General features: G+C 38.7%; 1 protein-coding gene across 1 annotated transcript; it reads right to left on the bottom strand.

The window, feature by feature from the left end:
- Positions 1-456: 456 nt before the first annotated feature.
- On the bottom strand, positions 457-25,150 carry anpeplb (alanyl (membrane) aminopeptidase-like b). Its single transcript, XM_050072217.1, has 20 exons — positions 24,460-25,150; positions 21,233-21,375; positions 20,950-21,083; positions 20,408-20,528; positions 20,014-20,168; positions 19,754-19,867; positions 19,388-19,531; positions 19,172-19,237; positions 18,291-18,356; positions 18,007-18,155; positions 16,090-16,169; positions 15,611-15,744; positions 13,129-13,184; positions 12,845-12,992; positions 12,588-12,676; positions 10,672-10,782; positions 7,024-7,191; positions 6,683-6,823; positions 3,091-3,154; positions 457-1,315 (listed from the first exon to the last, which is right to left on the bottom strand). The coding sequence occupies exons 1-20, from the start codon at positions 25,065-25,067 to the stop codon at positions 1,169-1,171; spliced, it is 2,838 nt and encodes a 945-aa protein (XP_049928174.1). The 5' UTR covers positions 25,068-25,150; the 3' UTR covers positions 457-1,168.
- Positions 25,151-25,255: the final 105 nt, after the last annotated feature.

Genomic DNA, 25,255 nt, shown 5'->3' with positions numbered 1-25,255 from the left:
CCTGAGGTTTCTACCGTTTTTTTTTCCCGTTAAAGGGGTTTTTTTGGGGAGTTTTTCCTTATCCGCTGCGAGGGTCATAAGGACAGAGGGATGTCGTATGCTGTAAAGCCCTGTGAGGCAAATTGTGATTTGTGATATTGGGCTTTATAAATAAAATTGATTGATTGATTGAATTGAGATATACAGTAATTACAGATTCTCTACGCATATGTTCAGATACAATGGAAACTGTATACAATGTGTATGGAGAGACTGAAATGGTGGCAGACATTTTAGATATAGGTGGTAGGTTTATCACCAAAAGCGTCCCAAATTACCTGACTTCACCCTAAATATGACCCATTTTATTTTTACAAGGTAAAACCAATGTGACATTACAGGATTAAAGGACTCATATTTAACACAATGTCAATATTTTATTATTAAAAATATACATACATACAAGAATAATCTGGTTTGATTACAACATAAATACACATGTATATATGTCCTCTATAACAAACAGAGACAGGTCTGTCCTTTGGCTGTGATTTGTGCAAGTTGTTGAGAAGCTGCTGTGGAAATTGGCAGCATCAAACTGCTGTTCTAATTGTGTTGAATCACTCCGTTTGTCCTCAGAATTACAGATCTGCTAAGAGATAAACACCAGCAATGGAAGTTTCAATCCATTTTCCACAGTAAAAAGCTTTGATTGTAAAATCATTTTAATAATGGGCAACAGCAACAAAGAAAAAAGTAATTTTGGAAAGTATATATGATATATTTTTAATCAAACATAAAACTTTTACAAACATATAATTATACTGTAAAGTTGGCTGATGCTTTATCAGCATCATGTGCAAAAATGGCAAACGGTGGAGTAAAAAGTTTGTTCCTCTGACTGCTGGCATTGACTGTACTGTATAAATAATGTACATACGTAAACTTTTATCTTGAATGGTTAGTACTCTACTATCTATCAGACTTACATGCTGTCACAGTTCAGTTTGGTAAATTGTTTGGTGGGATATTGAATGTCTTATTTCATGATTCTGTTTTGGCAAAGTTAGACTCAGGTCTTGATTGGTTCTTGTTATTGAAGTGTATTTCGTGGAGGAGGAATGTCTGAAGAGTATTTAGCACGACTGATTTGTGAAGCTCTAAAACATTCAAATATGACATTTCCACTCTACAAAGCTGTTTCATTTTCAAACCACTCCAGTATAGCATCTTTGTTCTCGCTGACCCACTGGATGTTGACTCGGGTTTGCTCTATGGCCTGATTCACCACCCAGGTAGCAGAAGCCAGCTCATACTCCGCTGCAAAACGCTCCAGCTACACACAAACACACACACACACACACAGACAAACACACACACAGAGGTCATAACAGTGATGTTAATTGTTGGAAGTGCATGGCATTCTCCAAAGATAAAACGTGGCGGACAGACCTCAACAAGACAGAACGTCCTGATTATGAGATAAGGTGTCCTGTTTATTTACTTTGGTAAGTGCAATGCATTTGCATAAATTACAAAAGTAGCATTTTAAAGTACACAGCTGGCATTATTTTTTAATTAAAGATTTTTTTTGTCGTCAACAACTTCTATGAAAAGATCAGAACCAATCAGTGTGTTAAATACTGGCTCGAGTGACTAAGCTTCACCCCTCCCCAAAATTGTATCTTAGGGCCCTGACACACCAAGCTGACGGTAAGCCATCAGTAAATGTTAGGCCAACGATAACCATCTGTTGACCTAGTTTTTGCAGTGTGTCCTTCCCCATTGGTCCTTGTCAGCCCCCATCAACTATTTTTTTTCAGCTGATTCAGCATGTCAAATTGGCGTCTGAAATGGCGGAGGCTGTTGGTGAATGAAATCAGCTCAGTGCATGAGAAGAAAAACAGAAGTGACGAAAGTAAACAAACAGCTAAAGTCAAGAGGGAGTGTGACTATAACAAACTTGTTATAGGCGATGAGAATTTTTTTCACCCCTTACCTCTTCAGCAGAAACATTTCATGATGGTTTGTGTTATTGTTCACTGGCGCACAGTAAATATGCTCTGTTCTTTAAACATTGAATTGTGTTTAATATGCTAACTAGCCTCAAGATAGTCTTCTGGTTTCCCTTTTTGAATGACGAATACAGACTACTGCCGTCTGCCCAGTGTGCAGAGCTATTTCCTCTCAAGCAGGTGCAGAATGTTCGTACTAGTTGGCCATCAGCTGTGGTCTTTGCAGTGTGTGCAGTTGCAATTTTGTGGCTGAGACGCAGGCAATGTGTGGTAACACAACAGTTGGCTTTCATCGCTGTGAGTTCTTAAATGATTGCTTGTTGTGTCTGGGCCTGTGACCCATTTATATCTTATAAACCATAATGAGGCATGGCAGGGAGCATTTCATACTACATTATTTTGTAGGGCTGTGGGTTACAAAACCAGAATTACCACTTAGAAACATATTACTTTATTACTATGAACACAACACACACACACATTGTAGTTTACTTTGTGTCAATCCTACGTTCACCGTCCTGCTGCCACAAATACTCACCAGAGCACCAAATGTGAATTAAAGCAGTGAATATATTCCTACACTATTTACTCCAGTTAGTGTAATGTTTGCTAAAAACTGTGGGATTGAGCCAAAATAAACTACACTGTGTGTGTTCAAGGTAATAAAGTAACATGTCACCCAACATTGTGGCTCATGACTCATGAACAATAGAGCTTTGTGGCACAGAAGAAGATACGTCAGGCTGTGATACACAGACAGTGGTTCACTTGTTAGTAGATACATTCAGTGATGGTTTCATCTTTTTTTTTTTGGATTTGTTGACAATAAGAAAAACATAAAATATAACCAGCCTTGTCTTTTAAACTATAGATAAGAAATAGCTTAGCAAGAGAATTTGGAGTTTTGGTTCAGAGGTAAAACTACGATGCTATCATCATGACAAAGAAACCTTTGATATGATATCAGGGTGTATCTGGTTACTCATTCGATATAATCAGTTATTGGTGCGTGACTGGAAAGAGGAGTTTCCATCTGACCTGACATCACTATATGACGGAATTATAATTTTGACATAATAAAATATCAATAACTCACCTCTGCCAGTTCGAATTTTGTCGAGAACCTGCTGGTCACTCCGTCGATCAGTGCGCCTGCATACCTGCAGGAGAGCAGAGGCAGGCAGGGTGGACAAAAATATTAGGAACGGTTTCAGTACACTTCAGCATCACCAAGCTCAGCCTCTACATGACTTCAAAGCTGATTCAACTGCAGTCAAAAGCAGATTCAATAAAGACTTAAGATTTTAGGCTTCATGAAGGTAGACTTTAGCATGGGGTGAGAATCACCAGCGGCACTACAATACGATATTATCATGATACTTAAGTTACAGTACAATATTATTGCAATTTTAAATGTTTCACAACACACTGAGTATTGTGATAACAGATATTGTGATTTATTACCATGTTTTTCAACTGCAAATCATGTCCCCAAAAGAGAACTTTGTCAATTTCTGTTTTATTTAACAAGATAAAGTTTTCAGTCTGCTCATCTCACTTCAGTCGTTTTTATGGGGGGTGGGTGTAAAAATCAATACCAGCATAGTATTGTGATATTTTGCATGGCAATATTGTATCGATACACGGATGCCAAGTATCTACCTTTTATTATATACATTATTAATTTTTGCAAATACACATTTCAATACAACTTTTGCTGCTAGAATGGTAAAATAAATGACTTTCTCATCTCCAACTAGAGCAACACACGAAAGTCACACTGTAGCAAACACTGCAGACCTCCTGCAAAATGCAGCACACAAATTGGGGATTGTGGTTTTAACAGACAACACCTCTGACTAAAAAATTAATCATATGAGGTAAAACTGATGTTTACAAAGTTTTCCTTTTGGAAATAATTTGCAGCTGAAAAAAAAAGTAATAAATCACAATATATTTTATCGCAATACTCAGCACATTATAATATCACATTTGTATCCTTTTGTGACCTAAGTGTTGTGATAATACTGTATCCTGATTCCCACTTCTAATTTTTATTGCAGCAAAATATATCTAGCAGACTCAAAAAGCAATTTATTTTAATTTTTGTAGAAGGCTGACAAAAGTTTAATTCATAACTGCAATATGAATAATTTATAGTATAAAAATACTTGGCATCCATGTATTGATCCAATATTGCCACATAAAAACATCATGATACTATGTTGTATCATTTTTCCCCCCACCCTTATGTGTTAGACTGCATTAGATCTAGCTGGGTGGACCTAATAACCTGTATACTGTAAACTGGAAGTATAACTGGATTTCTTAAAGAAACTTTTTGAAAGTCCAGATGGTCAAAATGTCTACTGATTAAAAGTCCCTGCCGATGACTTGATTGAGATCAATCTTATTTGCCACTGTGTGCACATGACATGAAACCGTCTGTTATGTCTATATAAACGTGATAACAATCAATTTAGCTTCCTGGTAACGGTACAAACAGTGAAGGATTTATGAAGGAGAGCTAATGATAAGCACTGATTAAATGACAAGACCTTTGTACTTGATGATACCATGTGAGATTTTTATAAGCCACTGTTTATTGCAGTCTGTTGTTTTATGGCAGTGCTTATTTATCCAAGTGACTCGACCACAGGTCACTTTAGTGTCAAGAGACGTCAGTAAACAACAGCCCACAGGTAAGAACGGACTATCGGATCTCATCTGTGATGAGGCTGTGAGCAGCAGCACGTCCATAAAGAAAACACAAACAACAACAGTTTTTTAAACTGGCACCTCATGGCCTTGGAGCAGGCCATGAAACAGAACTGTGAACCAAAAAACACACTAGGAAGCTAGTACTGTGATCAGGGCTGGACTGACAGATCCGTTTACTGGTAGACAGTGTGGAATACTGGTCTACAGAGCTGTGAGGTGGTGGAGGTTCTTCCCTGTCGACACCAACATCAAAACACTAACAGCGCTGTATTTTTGCATATCACTGCTCTATGAACCCACATTTATCAGCATATTTTCAATGATCATTCTATGTTATTTATCATATGGCTGCGTAATCAGTGTTGCTAAGCTCCAATGCCACAGAACAGAGGAACCCTGATCATAATTTAGCTAAGCTAGGTTAATGGTCTCCTGTCCTGGATGCAAATTTGCATTTTTTAGTACAGTGAAGGCATGACCCGCCCTACTTTACCTTACTCTGCCTCTAATTTGGCTTCTCATTCTAACCTGAACAAATCTCAATCCTCTTGCCTAAATGTAGGGCTGGCTGATATGGCTTTAAAATAAAATAAAAATAAAAATGAAATATTTTTAGGCTGTATTGCAATAGAATACACTATATATATACATATATATTAATATTTTGAAATCTCCTCTTACTGTGAACTACTAAAATACAAAATTATTAAAATAACTACAATTGTAAAAATAAATAAATAAAGTAGCTACTGTCATAATAAAATTAAATAAAGTACTGTTATAATAAAGTAAAGAACTGTTATAAAGTTAAGTATTGTTACAATTCAATTAATGAAGTGGAGCCACTGGTAGTTTTATTTTGAAGCACCTGACTTGGCCAAAAGTGTTGATGTTTTTACTGTGAACTTGAAGCTTCCTGTCAGCAGTTAGATGTTAGCCATTTATGAAAATCAGGTTAACGATAATTTAAATGTCTAACTACGTTGTTTGTATATGATGATGTTTTGCAGACGTTGGGTTTTGTTCTCCATACCTTACAATTAAATGCCCTTTTTGTACGTCAAGAAAATATCATGACATGTCACTCCTGTGCCACACACACCCACAGTGACTGGACTGTCATAAACCATTTAAACTCATGTCACTACTATGCACTTTATACTCACAACATAGTTATAGGCTGCTGTTCAGCACTTTGCACTTTACCTTCATTACATGCCTCATCACTTAGAACAAACAAAATATGTCATCTGTCGTCAGTATTCTACCTCATATTGATATTGGCATTAGACATTATCCAAACATTTAATTTTGGTAACCCGACGTGACAATCTAAATTCAACTAAATATCAATGTCTAACAACATTGGTGGCCAGCTGAGATGACACCAAACGAAGGCTAATGCTGCTCTGTGTCTGCTGGAGGAGTCAACAGGCAACAGTTTGCTAACATAGATAGACGAAAGACATAGAACCCTCTACACATCATAAGTAGAATGGTAAAGTGCAGTTGTGCATATTATGACATTTAGTTGAGAGAGAGAAAGTGCAGAGTGCTATTAAAGTTAGCTACATCAACTTCACGAAATCATAATATGACAAATGTGTGTGACTTTTAGCTGGTTGAGGAGCTCTGTCCACATGTGGCAAAAAAGACTGATGGAGCTCTCCAGGGCTGTACACTATAAAAAGAATATTTAGCTCAGAGTTCTCATAATCTGACGGCTGTGTTAGGTTGGCTTCTCCACCCTGACTAACATATGTTCTGAGGTAAACCATGAATACTTGTAATTTTCTTGTAAATCTGTCGGAATAAAAATTGCTAAATTTAAATGTTAGCAAGGTGTCTTTCTTTTCAAGTCTATATTGGTCCAACCAAATCTAACACAATCTCAAATACTTGTTCATGACTCAGAAAATAAACCAATAGAGGAGGCAGAAGATAGAGGAGTCCAAATAGCAACCTACCCCTGTCTGACGTAGTCCCAGTGTGCTCTGATAAAGTTCCAAGCCAACGCCTGTCCTGCCACGTTCTTGGCTATGTAGCTAATAGTGGAAGCAACATCCATCAGACGTATCTTCTCAGGGTCCAATGTGTACTCCAGGTATCTGCAAGATAAGGAAAGCATGGACTAGCTCTTCACTTAGTAAAAACTGTGTGTTTGGGATTCACCCTATCACAGGTGTGTCCACTGTGAAAGAAGTTAATATGTCCACAGTAAAAACAATACTAGAAGGATGTTGCATGTGACACACCAGGACTTAATGTTCAGTCCTGGGTCTGTCTCACATGAGAATGTTGGCTTCACCTGTTGAGCAGCCAGATCTTCTTGGTGCAGGAAAGAGCCTGACGTAGCTGGTCTTTCTCTGAGGTGTCGCTGGAGCTCTGAAACTTGTCCCAGGCAAATTCCCACTCTCTCTTCCCGCCAGCAGCCACAGCTTGGCAGTAGATTACAGACCGCAGGTTGGGGTGGATGCTGAGTGACACACACACACATACAGACACAGTCATTTTCCCTGTGTCTTTTTCAAAGTGTCTTCTTGGGCAAGTGCAAATGTATTAACACACTTCAATGCTTGTGTATACATTCATGTGTGTATGTAATGAGCACATACAGTATACACATTTAATGAAGGGTCAGTGGGCCTCATGCTACAACATTCTCTTCAAATGTATCTTAAATTTTCTCTTAAGTTTCTGTGAGGAGAAAAATAAGAGGAGTAAGCTCCAGATACAGTACACTGAACATTCTTAACCATCCAAATATGCTCTTACCCAGGTGTGCTGAATGATGAATCCCACTTTATCATAAGCAACCTGTTAGCATAGGTAACATCCCCAAAACACTATATAAGGGCAGGTATTGTGCCGTGTACAAACACTCTGACACATGCCCAAGAATTGGGGTGATGTTATCAAACAAAGGCTGTAAGAAGAAGACCTAAAGAAGTAGTTAAATCAATTCACTGTTAAATCAACTGAAACAAAGTCAATGTGATTTTACAGAGTGTCAGTCACAACCAAGCAATGACCAAACATTTGTGATGATGTAAATATCATGTCAGCGGCAGTGGTGGTGGAGGAAGAATCCAGACCCTTTACTTAAAGCAACACTTACCTTTCTGGAAATTTTACGCTTTTCTTTGTTTAGGTTAAAATGCTATTAATAAGCTGATGGCACACTAAAACGTGGAGGCCTCCGACTGACGTAACTGCTCGCGTAACATCTCCCCCCAGTTGGCAAAAGAAAGAATATTGCAGAAAAGCGAACACTAAGAGAGAACTCGAAGCTGCAAGAGCCAAAACTCGGGTCAACATCGGCTGTAGCGTAGCCTTTGAAACATTAACATTATCTTCCTTGTGTGTTTCCACTTACTAGTAACGTTAATGTTAGCACTGTAACCGTATTCTAAAACTCATCAGTCATCACTGACTCCGGTTGAGTTTTAAGACTCCGGGGTTGCATTTGACTGTCTTGGTTGTAACTTTACACTCACCCTCCTCTTCCGTGTATCTAACGTTACCTTGCCAACGCCTACGTCTATCATAGACGTAATGAGGACCCAATGGAGGCGGAGGCAGTAGGCCTTTAGAGGGAGGTGGAGTTGCAGGAGGAGGGGGATGGGACTTTGGAGGGAGGCGGGAGTTGTGGATGTGTGAAATGCAAGAAAGGTAAGAGTAGCTTTAAGTAAAAGTACTAATACTGTAACTGTAACTGTAAAAATACTCTTATTGATAAAAGTCTGCAGTAAAATTGTTACTTAAGTAAAAGTATTAAAGCACAATCAGGGAAATGCATTTAGAAGTAAAGGTGGTCAATGCACAAAATTTTAAATTAATTCAATTAGTTAAAATAATTAAAATGATCATCAAATAGATCTTTGTGATCTCTACAAATGTGCTCTCTGCATCAGGCCTGGACGGCCTAAGAATCTGAGAGTAGTATTTAAGCACATCATCTGAGGTTTTTTTTTATAGTCTTGTGTTGTGTTCACATGCATCGTGAAGATTCCCATCGCATTATTTGCACAAGTTTGATTGCTAGAATATTTTGTGTTGACTTGTTTTAAATGCACAAATATCTTGTGTCATACGCACATAAAACCACTGAATCAATGAATGAACTTCTGTCGGTACGTCCTTGGCGTCATACATCCCCAGAGGATCTCAGTGCTGATTGGCTAATCATGGTGCAAATCGGTCGATAAAGTTCAGATTTTTCAACTCTTGCAAAAAAAGCATATGACACGAAATCAGGCTAGTGGCTTCATTCACACCGCTTAATTCGCATATGTCATGTCATCCACATGGCATCCATTGCATCCATCGCGTCTTCCACCAGGAATTTGCATCTACTCTTGCCTTTACATTGACTTTACATGTAATTCACTCGCGCTAATTGTTTTATTTGCGCCTGGTGTGAACATGACATTAATTTGGATCAATGGACCAATAGTAGTTCTTTAGCCCACAAATTAAATAATGCAATAATTATTACTTGAAACATGTAATGATCTAAATTTGATTATATGATATTCATGCTTTTTTTTATGTTTCTCAAAGTTAAAACTCATGTTTTCCTCATATTGGACAAACAATATGTGGACTGTGAAAATTAGATGTTTTTCATTTATCTTGGTAAGGGGTCTCTGGACAACTTTTAAAATTTTCTCTTCAGAGCAAAAATAAATATACACTGGTGAATTCCAAAATTCGGTTGGTACTATCAAAATAAGAATAAATCATAAATACAAACAAAAATGAGTAAATTTGCTTGTATATCACTTTCTGCATGAGGCCCAGTGTCCCTCTACTTTAAAGCTGCACTTGGATTCCAAAAGGCTTCAAAGTACAGAAGTGCTGAACTGCTTCACCAGACAAAAAACTGATCAGCATCTGGTTATAACGTAAAAAGTTTCTTGTTATACCAAGATATTTTTTAGAAGACGAAGATATGGTTTATTAAGGGGGAAATTAGATTCTTTTCACTCTGTTGTCAAATACACACAAGCCCAAAATACACACACATGCACAAACAGGACCTACTGTATACATGCATTAAATGGAGGGATGTTGGGGCGTCGGTGGCTTAGTGGATAGAGCAGGCGCCCCCTGTACAAGGCTGTTGCTGCAGTGGCCGTTCGACTCCAGCCTGTGGCCCTTTGCTGCATGTCATTCCCTTTCAATCTCCCCCTTTCACACTTGTCTGTCCTGTCAATTAAAGGCAAAACTGCCCAAAGAAATATTTTTAAAAAACAAAACAAAAATGGAGGGATGTCAGAGCGAGGGGGCTACCTTGGACAGGCGCCTTGAACAGTTGGGGGTTGTGTGCCTTGCTCAAGGGCACTGCGGCAGTGCCCAGGAGGCCGCTGGCACCTCTCCAGCTACCAGTTCACACTCCATATTTGGTCCATATGGGGACCTAAACTGGCAACCCATGTTATTGCAAGAAACCTTTTTTGTAAAAAAACAAACAAAAACAAAACTTTTTTGTTATTACCTGATGCTGATCTTTTTTGTCTTTTCTTTTTCTGTCTTTTTCTCTCTCTCTTTTTTTTTTTCCGTGGCAGTTCTGTGCCTTCGTAGGCAGTGTTTGAGAAGGCAAACACCTTTCAAAGATCATGTTCTACATAGGTGCAGCAGTTTGTGATTTAGTATCGGAGCACATGTTAGTATAAAAATAGTGCCAAGTGCAGCTTTAGAGAGCCACAATGCACAGTGGTAACAACAGCCACCAACAGTTAACACAAAAAAGTGATTAAATGACACCTACCTTTGCTAAAACATTGCTGCAGAGTAAAACTACAGAAGATAATGAAAGCTTTTACAATGAGAACAATGTTATTGTAAACAAAAGAGTCCTGCAAGTTTCGGATCATTTCATTAGGTGTGAAGTCGTAAGGTAATGTAAGGTTCAAATTCCACATTAAAAACACTTATTGAGTTGTGTACATACTGGTTAGTAGAGTTGCTGTTCATCCAGTTGGCAAACATCTTTGTAGCCATCACTATGCATTCTGGGAGTCCATTGGAACATGCCACCTCTATGGCGGTGATCTGGGTGTGCCTTGGAATAAAGCACAATTTTTTTAATATATATTATTAATTATTATATATTTTTAATTTTATATAATACGTTGTATTAAATATGTTAAATGTAATGTGTATTGAACGATGTTTTATTATGTCATGTTTGTGTACACCTGCTAAATGCCTCCTATTAGCTTTGCTTTTTTGTATCTGCCTCTTCAGCTGTCATATTTGAATAGTGCCAGGCTTTTTCATATAATAAAAATAATAATTTTAAAGCACTCAAGGACACCTTACAAGACACATTTAAAAAAAAGCAGCGATGTATCCATCCATCATAAAATCAAATAATTTAGTAATATACCATAAAAGTTAACAAACATCATTATTATGAATATTAGGTATAAAATCACCATCATAAAGTTATCTTCAGTGCAGGTCTCGATATGTGTGTCACCATAAAATCAAACTGAATATGCCAACTTGAAAAGGTGTGTTTTCAGACGGGATTTGAAAGTGGAAAGGGAGTCAGTATTGTCAATGTCACGGGGGAGAGAATTCCAAAGGTGTGAGGCAGATCAGCTAAGGGCTCTAGGGCCTATGGTAGTCAAGTGGGCAGATGGTGGTGTGAGTTTGATTGCAGAAGAGGATCTAAGAGTATGGGAGGGTGTGTAGATATGAAGGAATTCAGACAGGTACGCAGGGGCTTGATTATAAAAGGCCTTAAAGGTGAGAAGTTGAATAATGACATCAGTCCGTTATTCAACAGGAAGCCAGTGAAGTTTCTGGAGAACAGGAGTGATATGATCTATGGAGGGGGTTCTAGTAATGATACAGGCGTCTGAACTCTGGACCAACTGGAATTTATGAAGACACTTGAGAGGGGGACCATAGAGGACAGAATTGCAATCATGGAATGTAAAGAGTGAACGAGGATAGCGGCGCTGTGAGGTGTAAGTGACAGGTGAAGGCAATTAATATTTCACAGACGAAAGTATGCAGACCAAGTAACATTATTGATGGACGATGTACTGTCAAGGATGACTCCCAGACTCTTAACCTGAGTGGATGGATGGACTTTGGAATTGTCAGTGATTGGAGAGAAACGATGCCGCTCAGCCAAAGTGGATTTAGTGCCTACGAGGAGAACCTTAGTTTTATCACTGTTAAGTTTGAGGAAGTTGTATGAAATCCAAGATTTAATAAAAATCTTTGATACCAATGGTAGCTGGTCTCTCTACACGGATATTATTTGAAATGGTATTGAAGGCTGCTCTCAGATCAAGAAGAATGAGAATAGTTAAAAGCCCAGAGTCAGCTACCATTTAGAGATCATTAGTGATTTTTACCAAAGCTGTCTCAGAACATATACAGTTAGTTTATCAAAGCTCTTTTTGCTCAAAATGTATAGAAATGACACTGATGGTTTACAGGCTCTATACTTAACTATAGATATGGGTGATAAGTCATTAATAAGATCCCACTTCCACTGCATGTTACAGTGCAGCTCTAATCAACTTAACAAGTCATGGTTTGGTTTTCCATTTGCAAAAGTTGTGGATAGTAGAGTCATTTTATTCTTCATCTGTAACAACCCCTGAATTCCTGAGAGCTTCTTGGTTGCATATACGCATGCTGCATATTGTCATTACATAAGTCCACACAACACATTTGTAATTAGTATGCGTGTAACTGATGATGTGTAAGCTAACAATACAAACGTACACATCTGTTCTGCATTGGTTCTCTAGAGTGGACTGTGAATTTGTAGAACAGTAAACTGCAAACATGTGTAAATCTGTTGAGGATTAACTGAGCGTAGTACAGCTCATCTGTCCTTACTGTAAGGAGTGATCCTCTGGGACTCTTGAACTGTCTGTGTAGTTCCTGAGAAAGTTATACAGGCCCCTAACCTGTTCCCGGAGGTATGCCTACAGGAAGAGAACACACAGCAGAGTTTCAGGAACACACAAAGCAACATAACACTGTACATATGCTATTTTCCAATACAGGACAGTTCGGTTGGTATTGTTAGAAAGCAAGATACATTTTTTATTTTGAATATCAGAAGTTAAAAAGGATGTTTTAATGTCACATGCCTGCATGGGTCCATACACCTCGGAGCGGTCAAACATGAGAACAAAGTACTCAAGGTTCCTGACTGCTGATTCCCAGGGAAGGAAAGCTCTCTCTTTCCGAAGGAAGCGAGTTGAATTCAGAGCCAGAGTGACTTCAACAAGTTTGGCCCTGAGGCAACAGAGATTGGATTTATAAGATCAGGGAGGCAAATGAGCCACCAGCAAAATCTGCTGTGATCACAACACACATAACCTACAGAAATTTAAACTGTAGCAGTCTGGATCAACTGAATCCAAGTTGTTACCTTGCCAAGTTAAATGCATCATCAACAAGCTGCCCTCTGTTCATCACTGGGATCAGCTAAAAAACAAGAGCAAGACAAGGGACAGTTGACATTTCCATTTACAAAGTTCCCAAACAGGAAGACATCTACAATTGAACGAAGTCATTACAGCAAAACCAATAAAAGAACAGGAAATTATGACTTCAGTGCCAAAGAAGAAGGCAAAATGAGGCTCTGAACCAACAGAAAATTATCTGTTGACTGAATGCAATTTTTACATTTTCAAAATCAGCTGTGTTGTCAAGAGATAATAGCTCCTGGTAGGGTCTCCTAAGGCTCCCTATGATTGGTTTGGACTTGAGTTACTGGAGGATTTTCCATGTAATTTGGTACAGACATGTTCGTCTTTCCTACAGGATTGTAATAACTCAAGTATTAATTCCATAACTACAATTACTGCCTCCTGATGGTATGCTCCCACAAACCTGTCAAGTTGCCCTTATAGTTTATATCCATGTCTGTAAAAAACATGGTGCTTTAAACATACTGTAAAATTTCAATTAATAGCCCGAGCTCTTATTTGCTTGAATCACTGAAATCAACAGTCCCATATTTGGGATAGGTATCTATATGGAACAGGCCTTTAATGCCTCTCACACAAAACTGTCAGTCAGCAAAGATGGAAAATACAATTAACTTTCTTATTTAAATCAGTATGAATATTGCTTGTTTAAAAATTAGGCTTCAGATAATATATCAATGATGAATCATTAATTTGATCTAGCTCTGACAGACAGTGCATCAGAGAGACAGTTATGGCACTTGAGGATAACAGCACTCAGCACACTGACACAACACCACTTTATCCTGTTGAAAGTCAAAACTTGGATTAATTTTTATGAAAAACCCTTTTGATTCTTTTGATCTGAGGACCCTTATGGACTTAAGAAATATGAATAACTTACAGGGAATGGACACATAATTTGAGGTAGCCAACAACCCGCTTTTATACATTTGAAGAACTTTTATTAAAAAATGAACTGCTTGGCAATCAGACCAGGCGTCTAATTGAGACAGGTGTTTATTTGTCCAAATGTGTAGCCACACCAGGCTAGTAAAAGGGACTGGGTATTTAATTGAAAATAGGCATTTAATTGAGACTAGGCTTTTAATTGAAGTTTTACGGTGTATTCCCCCTGGCAGCTCAAGCAGCACAGTTTCAAGATTAGTGTCACCAATTCAATATCTGACCAAATGTCTCCCCTTCTGTTCCTGAGATATGATGTTAAATAATAGCCAGAAAAGTGTTTTTGCAAAACATTATAATGTCACAGCGAAGTGGACCTTTGACCTTTTGGATATTATCATTATTTTATCCTATTAGACATTTATGTGAAGATTTGTCATAATTAATGTATGAATTCCTGAGTTATACTACCAATTCTAATAATTTAATTCTTGAGTCTAAGTGGATGTTTGTGCTAAATTTGAGGAAATTCCCCCATGGCTTTCTTGAGATATCATATTCATGAGAATGAGACAGGTCACAGTGACCTTGACCTTTGACCACCAAAATCTACAAAATCTAATCAGTTCATTGTTGAGTCTAAGTAAATGTTTATGCCACATTTTAAAAATTCCCACAAGATCTTCTTTAGATACTGAATTCACAAGAATGCGACAGAGGAGGTCACAGTGACTTTGACCACCAAAATCTAATTAGTTCATCCTTAGCTCAAAGCGGATGTTTGTGCCAAATTTGAAAGAATTGCCTCAAGGTATTCTTTTAGATATTCATGAGAATGGGCAGACAGACGGACAACCAGAAAACATAATGCCTCCAGAAGCACAAAAACTCACAAAGCCCAACATAAAGACCTTTGACCCACTGGTTGAGTTAGATGGAAAGTCAGGGAATCTACAGTCAGTAAATGAATTCTTTGGGAACCATGAAGGTCTGTACAATATTTCACAGCAATCCATCCAAAGAGTTGGATTGACCAGTCCAAAACATTACCATCCCTAGACACATTCTAACATTTTTATTAAACAGATGTTGATGACATTGTTTGTTAATGCAAGTACCAAATTCAGTACGCCCATTGTGTAATAGGTGTCTATGATAGAACACAGGAATGTTCATTTTAATCAGCACTTGGCAAGAGTCAAGATTAAGAAACTGAGGTTCACATTCTGGATTCAATATAATTCCTCTTGTGCAAGACCAAATGACAGCCAAGGAAGTGTGTTAACAGCAAATGATTTTCTGTTTAACAGCCAGGATTTAAAAAAGTGAGCCAAGATTTCATTCAGTCTGCCAGTCTCCAAGAACTTGAGGGATAAGCCCTCAGAGGGCAACTTGCCGCCTATTGTCATTCACCCTTAGTAAAAAGCAGTTTGTAAATTGTTGTACCTTAATCATTCAGATAAACAACATCTAGACAGAGGTTAGTTTCTGCTCAGTTGTGTGATTTGCTCTTTCATTAGGTGGCTCAGTACTCACATGTGGGTTTGTCTCCAGCTGAGTCAGGAGGCGTCCCCAGTTCTCCGGGTTGTAATTGACTCTGTAGTATCCAGTACAGTGGACGTTTGCCAGGATCCACTCTCCACTCTTAGAAAGGAATTCGTCTTTCTTTACTGTTTAAAAGGTAAATATCATAAATAATCAATGGCACTGTATGCATACAAAAGAAAAACTAGTAATGAGAAAAAGGTAATCTTGTGTATATAATCATCTGTTCTGTTGTTTGTCTCATTAAATGTTCAACTGCCTTGTACCCAACCAAAGACCATCACATAGCTGCCTTAATATGTCAAAAGTTTGTTTTCATGACATTTTATATCTAGTCCTCTGTGAGCCTGATGCAACAGGAAAGATCTTAATTGATGGTTGTTCATCCAATATGAAAACAAAGTCGTTTAAATGGTGTTTTAGAAGAAACAAGGTGTTATTCCAAGGCTATGTGTTGTATACTCTGTTACCTGAGTTGCTGGATTCCAACCAAACAAGGGTAGGTGTAGATGTATTTGACATGACTCTGATTGGGACGTACCACCAAAGACTAAACAGACAGGAAATAGCAGAAAAAAACAAACAAACAAAAAAACAAGGTAGAGTAAGTACTTGTGGATGCTCATGATCCAGGAAACGATTAGCAGCATCTATACAGAAAGCAATGAAGTGTCAAAATAACAATCAAAAAGAAACATTTTTAGAAAAAGGTGATGCACAGTGATCTGTAAATGGAGCATGAATTCTAATCTCCTGTATAATATGCAGATATCTGCAATCCCATCATGCCATTGTTCAGAGCTGTTATGGTGTGGGGGTGGTCAAAACAACTTAAAACTGTGTCAGGTTAAATAATTGCCCAACTCCCCACAGCAGTGTTATGGAGCACATAATTACAACACAGTGTTTCAAAACACTATTGTAATCAGTTGCAGTGCATTCATGCAGGCCTGGCAGGGAAATACTTGGTTAATAAGGACACCATTAATGCAATAACTTACTGTATTTTGCCAACCAAAACAGATACATGAACCTGACTCTGTAATTATTTGGTGAAAACTATTTTCAGAGGGACATAGACATTGTGAAGTGATGAAGTTGCTGAAGGACAGATTTATGATCCAACTTTGGCCTTTGGAACGATAGTGAAGGTAAAGGATTTTCTCTAATCCTTGACCTACTGGGCAGCACTCACGGCTGAGATGTAAAATTTCAATAAATACTGAAGGATCGGGTTATTGTTTTGGAACCAATTTAGGACCACAAGTTTCCTGCTACACTACATTTGCTCACATTTCCCACCTTCATTAGTGAGAAAATCAAGTATACATGCCAATGAGTGACAACATCATCTAAACTGTCTGCTAATGAAAGGTGAACGTTGACAGTATGCTTCATGGTGTCTCATGTCGAACACAAATATTGTTGATCTGTATAATCAATAATGGGAAACTATTACATTACCTTATTTCAGTATTGTTAAACCTGCATTAATTGATTTTTTTTTTTTGGAAACTCATGGGCTGAATAAAATAATGCACGTATACTGTGATGTCACCAGTTGGTTTGTGGACTCCCATTTTGAAGCCTCAAGTTTGGTGTTTTGGATGTCGCCGTCTTGGTTGTTTAAAGCCAGAAGTGACCATATTTGGACAAGAGGCTGGTGCTGTGGAGAAGCGAGGGGTGGATCTGACGAAGAAGCTGAGGACACTATCAGCAGCCAATCTGTCACTCAAACTTAAATACTAATATACTTAAATTATGTAATTCTTTATTTCCATTGCTCTTGTGATATCTTCCATTGTTTCCATGCTAAAGATGTAAATCTATTAGTAGACATAAAGTAAAGTAGTAAAGTAGTAAAAGTAAAGTAGACATTAAAATAAAATAAAATAAAATAAATATTCTACTTTAATATTTATTTTATTTTATTTTATTTTATTTTAATGTCTACTTTAATATTTATTTTACTTATTTCATTGTCTATTTTAGTATTTTATTTATATCTTCATCTTTATCTCTTGTTTCCATTCATGCTGTATTTCTATTTCTACTTTGCACGGAGCATTGGAACAAAAACAATTTCCCCCCGGGGATTAATAAAGTATTCTGAATCTGAATCTGAATCTGAATCTATTTGTTTTGAGTATCACTCAATAATTTGTTCTTTTCAATAAAATTAACATATTATAATACAGATTAAGATATAAATAAAGACCTTAGCAATCCTTATGTTATCTGGAAATTAAATGTTAATGAGTGTAATTATAAATCTATAGCATCTGAGACACTTTGAGTAAAACATAACTGCATGGTTATTATCATTGTCACTGTCCTGAGCTTCAACCTATCTGTATACACTGAAGCAATGTCCATTTAGCACATACTTAGATTCAGAAGAGTCATTGAACAGGAAGTGCTTCTGGTAGACTTCTCCATTGGTAGTGTTGATGGTGATGACAGGATAGCCAATTTGATTGGTCCAGGTGTTCATCACCTTGGCAACCTTGGTGTGGCCATCATTATTATGCTCAGCCTGCAAAAATGGCACATTAATATTTGATGCTATAAAAATATAAACTGATCAATGAATTCAGTCAGTCATTCAGACATGATATTAGCACTAGCATAATTACTGTGTAAAAAAACCTGATTAAAACTAAGACTTTACCTTTTCTATATATTTCCACAGGTCGTTCTGGTCTGTGTTTTTAAACCTGAAGTCTGAGAGGTACTCCTAAAACACAAAAACAGAAAGAACCAGAGACAGGTAATAGTTAACAGCATAACCCTGCACTCAGAATAAGTATTTTTAGGAGGAAAGTTTGTATTCAGATTTGATGTTGAGGACTGGGAGAAAATATTTAAACACAGTTGCCAGCTGCAGATCCAAAGAGGGGGATGTTGAAATAAATGTTAAGGTCATTTTCTGGCCAAATGCACCTCAACAGCAGTGATGTTCTAGGTCTGCAAGGGAGCAGTCCGGCACCTGCTGGCTTGATGCAATGGAAACTACAAGTGGATTGAATTGTGGATTGTAAACCTGTTTCTCTGCCTTTTCAAACTGAAAGAAATTGTATTAAAATTAAGTTATGTAACATGACCACTCCAAATCAACAGAGAGTTTGTGTTGGATTACCAACTAGACAGGATGTAGATATGATGTATCTTTACATTGTCTTTGCAAAGTCAATAGAAAAATGCATATGGAATGACGAAACACAAATTCAGTCCAGTTCAGCTTTAAATGTTTCATAACCTCAATGAAGGCATCAACTTAGAAAACTGTGGTAGTTTGCTTTCCCACCTATGTTGTAGGTCAATTATCAAAAGGATGCATCTTCTCAGAAAGCTACAACTACTTTGTCAGGACACTGGCCTTTTTGGCACCAGACTAATGGACAATCTAATCTGTCACCCTGTGTTTTGAGGTTAAATAGGGAGTCAGACGTCACCTTTAGTCTTGACTCTCAGGGATGGTCTGCAGGGCCCTGCCAGAGGCATTTAAAAGCATTAAAGCGCATCTGAATGAGCTTAAAAGTCATTGCTTACTTTGATTCCTATTTTGAAAACCCTCTCTCCCACGACGTCTGCCAGCATTCTCAGCACAGCTGCCCCCTACAGAGTGAGCACCAAATACATGTCAGCATTAATATGCATGGTACACTAATATGAGTGACATAGATAGATAGATAGATAGATAGATAGATAGATAGATAGATAGATAGATAGATAGAATATGTATTTATAGTCTTATTGACTCTCTACCTTACAGTAGGTTATAGAATCATACATCCCAAGAATCTCAAAATTTTCCTGGACATCTTCCTCTGGAGGGGTGAGAGGATGGGATGATTCCAGAGCATCCTGCTCAAATGCTTCATGGAGGTTGTCCATGATATGTGCCTCTTTCTGAAGAAAAACAAATTGCATGAACACATGTATGTCTTGGCTTTTTGCGTCAAGCTTAATTTTCATGTTAAGTTTTCAATGACTATGGTTACTACAAGCTGAAAAGCTTCAGTGAAAATAAATGAATTGACAAAAATAAAAAGTGTGTATAATTCTTTAAAGCAGGATCCTCATTAGGAAGAGGGCTACTGCTATGGCACCGAACGTTTGGACTGAGCTTACTAATTTGAATGTGGGCTCAACATCATCCACTGCGAAGAATGACATGTAGGTGGCAAAGCCTTCATTAAGCCAAATCTCATTCCACCATTTCATTGTCACCAGATTTCCAAACCACTGTCAACAAAAAGAGAAAATGTGGATAGTTAAGGTAACACTCACAACACACTCATAATTAGTGGGAAAAGATGATGTCTTGATCCATTAGTCAAATTTGTCTCATTTTTTGTTATTACACACAAAGACTTATTTCCCCTTCTAACCTGGTGTGCCAGCTCATGTGCGATAAGAGTGGCGATCACTTCCTTGTGCAACAGTGAGGACACTCCTTCCTCATAAAGCAGGCCTCCTTGCTGGTATGTGACCAGTCCCCAGTTTTCCATCGCTCCAGGACTTAAGTCTGGCAGTGCAATTTGATCTGGAGGAATCACATAGGTATGGACATCAAATAATGTAAAGACATTTGCTTAGCCAGCAGGCAGCAGATCGATCCCAGGTTATGCTCAAGCCCCATCTGTAAGCCTAAATAAAAAAACACAAGTCCCCCTGGTGCTTAAAAAATATTTTACATCCCTCTTTTTGCACTACCTACTTTCCCCCTCCTAAATAATGAACATACGGTCTTACCAACATCCACCTAATTATATCTAGACTTACCAAGCTTTTTCTGGTTGTAATCAATGTCAAAATATTTCTCGTAGAACTTGAGAATCTTTCCGGTGATGTTAGCTGCATATTGAGCGTGTCCTGCTGCAGTGGCTTCAGGACGAGCATATATCTGTACGGGCGAAACAGAGGCAAGTTAAAACACAGAGGTAGAACATAACCTCCTACATATTTACCTCCGCCAAGGAGATTATGTTTTTTCTGTAATACCTGTGCTTAATCAAAAAACAGTGAGAGGTCAAAAACCTGAATAATAATAATAATAATAATAATAATAATAATAATAACAACAATAATGATAATAAAGAACAGGTAACATGATTTAGGTATTGGAAAAAATTTGGTTCATGGTGCTGAATGGTTATTTTGATTTGATACTGAACCGTACCAAAACCACTGGCAGGACTCTCTTTTCTAGGTAAACTTTCGATCAAACTTCAAAATGTTGCAGAAAAAAACAACAGAATTTTACTTGCAAAATAACAACAGTAGGCAATTACATTCAATTCATCTTGAATCTACAGTGCACATACGTTAATGTCCACACGCTCATGTAAGGAGGGGGTTGCTGTGAACTCTGAAACTGTGAAGGCAAACAAGTATGTTGACATCTTCGGTGTTGGATGAAAACGAGTGTATTTCCAGTCATCATCTATAATGCTGGAGTCTAAGAGAGTGGAAACAAGGCAGACCAGTATAAGGAAGGATATCTTGAATTCTTTTATGACTTTTTTACTGCTGCAGGGGACTTTTTTAAGAGACACGAGCTACAGTATATTGTACATATAGTCAATGTCACAGGAGATTGTTTTTTACCTGACTTTTCCGCATTCCCTAGAGCTGTCGTGCCTGCCCTGTGGATGATGGTCACGTCAAACTCTGCCTTCATTTCTGGCTCATCGAAACAAGGAAATATTCTCCTGGCATCTGTTGGTTCCACATGGGTGGCGACAAGGAATCTATGAATACAGATAAAGACAGCCAGCCTTTTATTATCAGGTACATACTGCAGGAACACTAGATAAAAACAATGAGGAAGTGATTGGATTTTGTAAACAACCCATGACAAATCACTTTGAACTGATGCCCTTATAAGTACTGAATGTATTGACTTTGTGGAGGGCAGTCTTTGTGTCTTTTAATTACTGATGAAAACAGTGGTAATGTATGGACAACATACCAAAGTCCATAACACAGGAAGCCAGAAGGTGGATTGTGTATTTGGAACAGACAATAGCAAACAGCTAGCCCAAGACCACTGAGCACCATCTAAGGGAGGAGTACCAATCCTTTGGCTTATGAATTTTAATAAGTGTAAATGATTGTGTAAATAGTGAGGAAAAGACATGAGTGAGTAATAAATGGAATATCCCGTTTCCTGTGGGTCTGGACAGAACAGACTATAATGTGACAAACTGTGTGTCACAGCACCCTGCCTTAGCCAGGGTTGGAGAGTAACTTAATAGAAGTTATGCATTTAAAATACAACACACACTGCTCAAAACATTAAGGGAACACTTAATCATCACAGTCTAACACAGACTCAGTTAAACTTCAGGGATATCAATGTGTCCATTTAGGAAGCAAAAGTGATTGTGAATCAGTTTCACCTGTTTTGGTGCAAATCAAAGTGACAACAGGTGCATGGAGAGGCAAAAGCAAGACAACCCCCAAAAGGTTTTGCAGTTTGCAGTTACTCCTTATCCTTCCTGACTGATTCTTCTCTAGTTTTGTGTTCTGCTAGTGTCCGTGTCACTACTGGTTGCATGAGGCAGAACCTACAGCCCAATCAGATTGTACAGGTAGTCCAGCTCCTCCAGGATGGCACATCCTTACGTGCAGTTGCAAGACAGTTTGCTGTGTCTCCCAGCACAGTCTCAAGAGCATGGAGGAGACATCAGGAGACTGGCAATTACATGTGGAGAGCTGGACAGGACTTCAGAAGGGCATCACACCAGCAGCAGGACCGGTATCTGCTCCTTTGTGCGAGGAGGAACAGGAGGAGCACTGCTAGAGCCCTACGAAATGACCTCCAGTAGGCTACTGGCGTGCATGTATCTGACCTAAATGTCAGAAACAGACTCCATTAGGGTGGAATAAGGGCCCATGTGCTCACAGCCCAGTACCGTGCAGCTTGAATGGCATTTGTCAGAGAGTACCAGAAATGGCAGGTCCACCATTGGCGCCCCTTTCTCTTCACATATAAGAGCAGGTTCACACTAAGCACATGTGACAGACGGGATAGAGTAGTGCAGGACAATGCCCGGCCTCATGTGGCCAGAATGTGTAGGCAGTCCCTGGATGACGATGCCATTGACTGGCCCTCTCGATCCCCTGACTTATATCCAACTGAGAGCCTATGGGATATTATGTATCGTTGCATCCGCCACCGCCAAGTAGCGCTACAGGCTGTCCAGGAGCTCACTGATGCCCTGATCCAGGTCTGGGAGGAGATCCCCCAGGACACCATCCACCAACTCATCAGGAGCCGGGGAATCAAACGACCCGCTCTGGCTCTGAGCCACAGCTGCCTGTGGAACACTGACAGTAGCACAGTGCATGTGTAAACAGCTCACTCTATAAAAGACCGCAAAGACATCTGATGCAATTTTTGTTTTTGTTGTTTGGTGTGGTGGTGGGGGGACTAACTGGCTTCCATCTTATTTTTTTTCTGTTTATCATCTCAAAAATCAAACTTGTGAGCTGACCAAGTTTGTTTCCTCAAATGACAAAAACGTTTTAGGCAGGCACATTACTTAACAAAAAGGAATAATGTCATCTGTGGCATCTCATTTGGGTAAATAATTAGACTGGTTCTTTACTGAGCACAGTGGTTCATTCTTGATTCTTTATTTCATAGTAGAATAAATATCATGAAGATTATAGTTGAAGTTTAGTCTCAGTTTTTATTTCACATATTTCTTCAAAACTGAAGCTCACAACTTCACTTTGGCTTTGGAAATTAAAAGCACAGAAAAAAGTCTGCTGCATCATTTCAGGCTGAGCTTTGGGTGGCTCTTGTGTTCCCTCTTGGTTTATGACTGACTGAAGAATGAGATTGATGGAAGTTGATATCAGTTTGGTCTCACCATGTTAGGAACATGTTAGCTTAGCTGGAGGTGGAGCTGGAGCTGGAGCTGGAGGCTGGAGGCTGGAGGTGGCTTGCAAAGGTGAAAATACAGAATATGTGGCTTGTGGCTGTGGAGGCTTTGGAGTTAATTAAAAGGATAGTTCATTTTTGCGGCATGCACACAGTTTGGAGAAGCAGGCTGGAGTTTGACACAGAAGCTTCAGAAATCTGCTACTATGACGGGGTCAGCCACCTGAAAAAAGCCCTGTCTGAAAAATGAATTTCAATTTAATTGACTCTATAGTGGGAGTATTTTCAGCGCATTTTGTCTCAAGCATAAGAATAAGACTAAAGTAGCTGTCAAAATTAACACTGGTGCCGACTGACATCTACTGTGTTTAATGTATTGTCTTTGGAAAAATAACCCATACAACCCCACTTCAAAAAACAAGTTATTCCTGGTAAAGAGTTGGACTTGAACAAATGTAATGTAGCAAGTAATGCAACTTTTTTTTCTACTGTTATGTACTTAGTAAAGAAACGAAAGTACTTGATGATAACATTTTTTAGCAACTCACTAAATAATTCTGCAAAATATGATGGATTGGAAGTTTGCTGATTTATCATCACAGAATAACAAATTAAGTCTGAGAATTAAAGCTGGATGAGGATCATTTACAACACAGAACTTTGGACATGAATACTTCATGCTTTATGTTCGACTGCAGTTCATACATTCTTTTAGTTTCCATGAAAACATTGCAATTTGACTCTGCTGTAATGATGGCATAGCTTGAGCCTTTTCATCTTATGTTGTGTGTCTAAAAGTCACCAAGATTTTAAATTTGGGAAATTTCAAATTTGGTGCCTAATGGTTTTCTGGGGGAAACCCTGACAGAATGTTTTTCCAAAAATGTATACCATCAGAATAGTTACACACACAAACATAAAAGCTTTATTGTTTTTTACTCACCTCTCTGTATTTTTATCGCCTTCATGAGCTGGGACACCTTCAACATATGTGCTTGGATACATCGCATCAAGAGATTGTGACATGTCTCCCTTGAAAGCCAGAAACAAACTGTAGTTCCCTTCCGCCTCCAGTGCATCGTTCAACTGGATCTCTAGGAAGTAAGTGCCGTTGAAGTGGTCTCTCATTGTAGAAACACTAATCATCTCATTCGTGTCCCTGTTCATCACCAGTGGATTAGACACTGTCAGGTCACTGCTGTGGAGGTAGATGGTGTTTGTCCTCTGGACACAGTGAAAGTTAACGGTAGAGTTCCCGGTAAAGAGCATCGTCTGGTTGGGACTGGTGACATTTACCTCCTCAATGATTCGGGTGTAGAGGTGAGGCTGGAGGAAGACCTTGTAGCTGTGAGGTATGAGATTCTTTGGCAGCCGCATGGCGGGTGGTGGACCTTGGGTGGTGGGTAGGAAGGTTGGACGAGGCGTCGGGTTCAATGTAGAGAGCTCAGTGTTGTAAAAGATGATCATGATAGCAATACCGGCGATGACAGAGACAGTCAGGATGACAAAGGCAGCGCCGAAAGCCTTGGATATGATGGATTTTTTGGGCATGGTGGCTGTTTCCTGCGGTCAGTCCTGAGGGTCCTGTTGCTTGACTGGTAGAGATGATTCTGATGAGTCCCTGAGCTTGTGTGCCTTTGGTTTGCAACGACTGATCTGTTCACATCCAAGTAACCTCCCTCCCATAAACAGGGCTTGGCCTTAGCAATTAAGGGTCTGTACTTTGATTAAGCATTAAC

This window comes from Epinephelus moara, chromosome 20, assembly GCF_006386435.1.
Source record: "Epinephelus moara isolate mb chromosome 20, YSFRI_EMoa_1.0, whole genome shotgun sequence".
NCBI classification, from domain to species: domain Eukaryota; kingdom Metazoa; phylum Chordata; class Actinopteri; order Perciformes; family Serranidae; genus Epinephelus; species Epinephelus moara.
Note: the sequence above shows the minus strand (reverse complement) of the source record. Positions and strands in the feature narration are given on the sequence as shown.

Coding starts and splice junctions, on each gene's coding strand:
- anpeplb (XM_050072217.1), bottom strand. CDS start 25,067: ATGCCCAAAAAATCCATCATATCCAAGGCTTTCGGCGCTGCCTTTGTC. Junction 15,745..16,089: donor GTTGGAATCCAGCAACTCAG/GTAACAGAGTAT, acceptor CCTTTTAAACAG/TAAAGAAAGACGAATTCCTT. Junction 12,993..13,128: donor GATGCATTTAACTTGGCAAG/GTAACAACTTGG, acceptor CTGTTGCCTCAG/GGCCAAACTTGTTGAAGTCA.